General features: G+C 32.6%; 1 protein-coding gene across 1 annotated transcript; it reads right to left on the bottom strand.

Moving 5' to 3' along the window:
- Positions 1-501: 501 nt before the first annotated feature.
- Positions 502-3,970, bottom strand: LOC107786065 (large ribosomal subunit protein eL30). Its single transcript, XM_016607496.2, has 5 exons — positions 3,759-3,970; positions 3,387-3,492; positions 1,723-1,824; positions 828-896; positions 502-736 (listed from the first exon to the last, which is right to left on the bottom strand). Exons 1-5 carry the CDS (start codon positions 3,777-3,779, stop codon positions 696-698), a joined length of 339 nt encoding a protein of 112 aa, XP_016462982.2. The 5' UTR covers positions 3,780-3,970; the 3' UTR covers positions 502-695.
- Between the last annotated feature and the right edge of the window lie 1,940 nt (positions 3,971-5,910).

Raw genomic sequence — 5,910 nt, 5'->3', positions numbered from 1 at the left:
ACTCAGCTTGCTAGACTCAATGCCAGGCCTCAGATACTATGGGCCCATTTGGCCATAAAAAAATTTACTATTTTTTTCCAAAAAAAAATCACTTTTTTTTCTATACTCAATTTACTATTTGTATAATTTTTGTATATAACTATTTTTTTCCATAAAATTTCAATTTTCACCTTGAAGATATTCCAAAGTTTTTCGAAAATTTGAAAAACTCCTATTTTTCAAAATTTTCACTTTAGATCACTCGAAAAAATTGAAAAACAACCCAAAATCGTATTCAATTTCACTTTTTTCAGAATTTTACAGTTCTTATGTCCAAACGCCCACTATAGCTAGCTCGATTGAGCTCAACTCAGTACCATAGTAAACTCAATTGGACTCTCAATTACCTTTTTCAAAGTCCTAAAAGAGAACCAAGTGGATTGGAATTTCATCATAAAATTGCAGAAAGTAGCATATGAATGTGGGAATTCAACATACATAATTAAAGTGGGCACAGGCACGGCAGATCAAAGTCCATAGAGAATAAGATTGAAAGACAACTCAGGAGAATTGTTACTCAGATTCAACATCATCAAAACTTCCTTTCAAAATGATCAACGAAGTTGCCAAAATTCATCTATAAGCCATTTTTCACAATACAATGGGCAACTTTCCGCTAAAACGAAGAATAGCGTCCAATAATCTAGCATCACCTCTCACTGGTCACCAGGCAAACTTTTAATAATATCAGAATCACCTGTAATCCAGAAAAGTAAACGGGAAACACTTAAGAAATCAACAAGACAATATTATGTGTAACAGCAACATGAAATCCACTATGTGCCTACCTGGGTCGATAATGCTGAGGCAACAGACCCTGAAGTATTTACCACATGCAGTCCCCAAATCTACGTTGTCTGAAACAAGCAAAAGAACTTAAGCACAAGAATAATAACTCAACTAAGAAACTAAAGCCCACACACTGCTCATCCAATGATCTCCAATGGCAATTACAACGAACAATAAGGAGCTCAATGTTCAATTGATTCAAAAATACAACATTTCCATTACGCAGGTGTTTCACAACTGAGCATAGTTAATTGATTATCAAGGAAAACTGTAGGAACAACAAACTAAATTTTTTGATTTCTTGAATTCAAGGTAAATCGAAAAGATTGCACATTCTATACATAAGGCAAGAGAAACCACACAAACAACCAGATATGCATCTGAGCATAAACTATTCTAGAGGAAGTCTGCGCCGTGCACCTCAAACTATCTGTTTATTTAATAGTTAGCTCAACAACAGATATGTGCCTTTTCCTCTCAACTCACTACATATAAGCTTGTTTCGCATCCCCAATACTATTTATGCTTACATATTTTTCCATTTAATCAATCAAATAACTTCTTTATGAAATAAATCAACCGCAAACTTAAGAGAGTAGAATCCTTTGGAAGATCTTAGACTCACTATTATGAGAACCTTCATAACTGAGACACCAATCCAAATAAAAAATCTCATTAGACCAGTTTATTCAGACAGAAAATAAATGACATTCTAGAATGATATATATGTATATGTGTGTGTGTATTTGTGTGTATATCAACGAACACAAAAGAAAATGAATCACTTCTTCAAAACCATAAGTTGCAATTAATATCAGTAAAAGACCAGGGTGCTTTGCATGCACAAGAGATGTGTAGATATCTGAAAGTATATAAACAAGGATATGGACTCACTTCCGTTGTAGTGATGAACTCCAACCTTTGCCAACATAGCATAGTACTCTATCTCGGACTTCCTGATAGGAGGGCAGTTGTTGGCAATGATAACAAGTTTTGCTGTAGTACACAAAGCAAAATGCAGATACTCTAGTTACACTCCAACCAACATAAATTTCTCTAACAATGGAAATCCACAATCAGGAAGTTTGTGCCCCCTCTTACATAGAAAAACAGCCCCGTTAATCTCCCAAAAATTGTGTTTTTAATATTCACAGGTAAAAAAAAAAGAGATGAATTTTAAATTGCAAGGTGATATTGCCAAGAAAAAGATAAATACTATGATTAAAGTAAGATACTCAACTAATCAAATTAAATAGGCACAAACAGAGCAAACTGAACACTGAATTCGTGCAACTGAGCCCACCTACATTGGGATTTAATTGACATATTGATCTATAAAAACGCGAAATAGCAATCAACCTCACAAGCCAATCCTTTTTTATTTTACATTCAATAATGTATGGCCTGTGCTAAAATGAAAGAAATGGATATCTGATTGTCCATTTCAAGATAACAAGGCATTTAAATGTTTGGAGCATTATGAGAAGAAGCAAGCGAGTGGCTTTCTGATCTTCACTCGAAGCTCCAACCCTACAAGCCAATCTATAATCACAAATTTCATTTTATCCTTAAACATTATACTCGTAACTTGAAGCATAGTATATCACTACTTATTCGTACATTTGCCAGCACACAAACAAAGTAACCCATGATAACAAAGTAATATTACCCATAATAAATTGCACATCGAATTCATAAATCATCATAATTTGACTATTGTTATTTGGATTGCCAAACTACCAATCAGGTCATAATTTGACTATATTTTCTTCCCGTCAACTTACATATCATAATTTCGACTAGTTTTAACTGACCGACAATCTTTAATAGTAGTTGACTTATAATTATTTTTTTTAGATGGAAAAATTTAATTTTTTATTCAATTGGATTATACTATTATTATTATTAAAAAATATTAAATTTTGGTATTATAATTCAACTACTATAATCTTGGTAATCCTCGTAATATCTTGATCTAGTTTTACTATTTATTTATTACATAATTCAATAGCAATAATAATTTGTAAGGGAAAAAGATAGGAACAGTAATGTTTTGCTTTGTTATAAATTTTTTTCAAAAAAAAGGAATAGGGGCAGGTGAGAATATTAATTGTAAGTATTATTACTACGCCCTTCCCATTTTCCAAAGGTCAAATAGATAAGCGTGCGTGCACTGTATTTGGTTCTGAAAATGACACGCCGCACGCACACTTATTTAGTTATATGGTCTTTCAAAAATGGGAAGGGTGTTAAATACTTATGGTATATTATCACATGTCCCTATTCCTTTTTTTGGAAAAAAAACTTACTATTACTATCTTTTTTCCCTTTTCATTACAAATTATTATTACTATTGAGCTACGTAATAAGTAAATATTAAAACTAGATCAAGATCTAAAATTTAATTTAATAACAATAGTAATAGTGTTCTGCAATTGAATGAAAAATTAAATTATAACTCAACTACTATAATATAGAGGAATCATATAGCCTAAACAATTTGGGATTAAAACGTAGATAATATTATATACTCAATTCATATTGAGTTCAGCACAGACCTTTGGAGCTTCTAATGTTCTTGAGAACAGTTTTGTATCCCAATGTATATTTGCCGCTCTTCATAACCAGAGCCAGCCTATTGTTAATACTCTCATGAGTCTTCTTCTGCAAAATTCACAACAAACAAACTCTCATTCAATATGTGATTTTAACTTATATGCACTGTCAATTTTTTTTACAACATCAGGTTAATTTAACCTAATAAAGCAAGTTATTTACATGGAATTTACTTCTAAAATACCTAATTGTATAAATATTTTTTACACCGTTAGTGTATAGAACTTAAACTGTATTTACAACAAACAAATAGTGTACATTTTTTCATGATCCGATTCGTAAACTAATATTGCTTTTACAGAAGAGATTCTTACGGTTTTCTTGGCTGCAACCATGGTGGATTCTGGTGTGGAGTCGGAGTCGGAGTCGGAGCCGGAGAAAATTAGAAGAAGCAAAATGCGTCGACGGCGGCGAGCGAACCCTGAAATGTGGGGAGAAGTTTACAATATATAACCGGACAAGGCTAGTGAGAGTCTAGGGTTTGGGTTTTTCTTCTGGAGACTGATAAGCCCAAATTAATTAGCTTTCGTTTTCTGAGCCCAAATTGCCATATAAGGGAGTGAAATAGCTGCACACTAAGGGGTCGTTTGGTATGAGGTATATGGGTGGTATAAAATTTTAATACCACCTTAATACTTTATTTGGTTAGCAAATCAGGTATAAGTTATCCCAATGTTAATTTTAACACTGGATAACTTATACCTTATAGAAGGTGGGGTAATTAGCACAGGTATAACTTATACCTTCTTCTTAAAAATTATGCAATTGTCATTCTTAATACAACATACCAAACAATGAATAAACAACAATCCCAGCATAACTAATCCCAGCATAATTTATCCCAATATAACTTATACCGGTATAAATCGTATTCCAACCAAACGATCCCTAATTGCATAAAAAGACAATTTTACCTCCTATAGCAAAGGTTGACACCTTATTTATTAGAAATAAATACCCTTTTAAAAAATTATATCTTATAACTACCTTTTAATTTTTATAGCAAAATATCTATTTATAGTCACTTCTTGCTTTTAAACCATTAAATACGCTATGTATTATTATTTTTTCTCCTTCTTTCTTTTTTTTCTCTCACAAAATTACCGTATAGGAGGTGAACTTCTCTCTCCACAATCTCTCTCCAATTTTTCTCAGTCACAACGCCATTCTTTTCCCATTCTCTCTATCCACGATTCTCCACAAATTCATCTCCATTGTCTCTCTCAATTTTCAACTTTTTTTTGCTCCAAAAAGTTGTGGTAAGGAGAAACAAAGATGTAGGGAAAAAAAATAAAGGAGAAACAAAGATCCGGAGAAATACAAGTGTAGATCTCAACATTTTCAAAGCAGAAATAAGAGATTCACTACCTCGACGACCCAAAGGGCGCCGGTACTGGTGCCGACGCCCCACATGGGGCGACCTGGATATCGGTGGATTGGGGATGGAGTTTCGGGCTGAGGAACTTGAAGAGTCTGTTACCTTTATTTTTCATTGTATTTCAATGTATCTCGCTGTATTCCATGTATTTTATTGTATTCACTGTCTTTAGTTTTTTCTACTTTTTCAATATATTCATTGTATTTAACGTATTCAATGTAATTATATAATTTAAAGATCACTTTGTTTCACCGTTTTGTCCAGCAGTATGTATTTAATATATTGTAGAATGTATTCATATATTTTTTTAATTAATATAGTTTATATATTCAGATGTATATATGTATTCAAATATATCTGCAATATTTATTCATATGTTTTTGCACTATAGATGACCTGCTATACTTCATGTATTCAATATATTTTTATGTATTTAACTGTATTCAATGTAATTATATAATTTCAATATATATAATTCGACAAGAAGGGTTGCTCTGATGGTATGCAACCCCCACTTCCAACCGAGAGGTTGTGAGTTCGAGTCTCCCCAAGAGCAAGGTGGGAAGTTCTTGGATGGAAGGATGTCGGGGGTCTATTTGGAAACAGCCTCTCTACCCAGGGTAGGGGTAAGGTCTGCGTACACACTACCCTCCCCAGACCCCACTCAGTGGGATTATACTGAGTTGTTGTTGTTGTTGTTGTTGTTGTATATAATTTCAATATATAAATCTATTTGTAAAGATACCACTAAAAAAAAGAAAGGATGGATTGAATCTCTGAAGATTGCTCTGTTTTTGGAGTGTTTTTCGATTGAGAATTTTTTTTATAAGTGAAAATACAAATTTTGCGTGTTATAATTGAGTTTGTTGAGTTATATTAGGAGTCTAATTGATGCACTTACCGTTTTTAAACAACTGAAGACCTTTTTTCACAGATTTCCGTTACTGTATTCACGAATATAGCTCGCAAATACTTATGAATACAATCTATGCATTAGCTGTAATTTTCTTTTTTTTCGTCGATTTTTTCTATTGTATTCATGAATACATTAGCTTAATACACTGAATACACTCTATAACAAGTTAAAA

Source organism: Nicotiana tabacum, chromosome 22, assembly GCF_000715075.1.
Source record: "Nicotiana tabacum cultivar K326 chromosome 22, ASM71507v2, whole genome shotgun sequence".
Taxonomy (NCBI): Eukaryota; Viridiplantae; Streptophyta; class Magnoliopsida; order Solanales; family Solanaceae; genus Nicotiana; species Nicotiana tabacum.
This window is presented reverse-complemented; position numbering and strand designations above follow the sequence as displayed.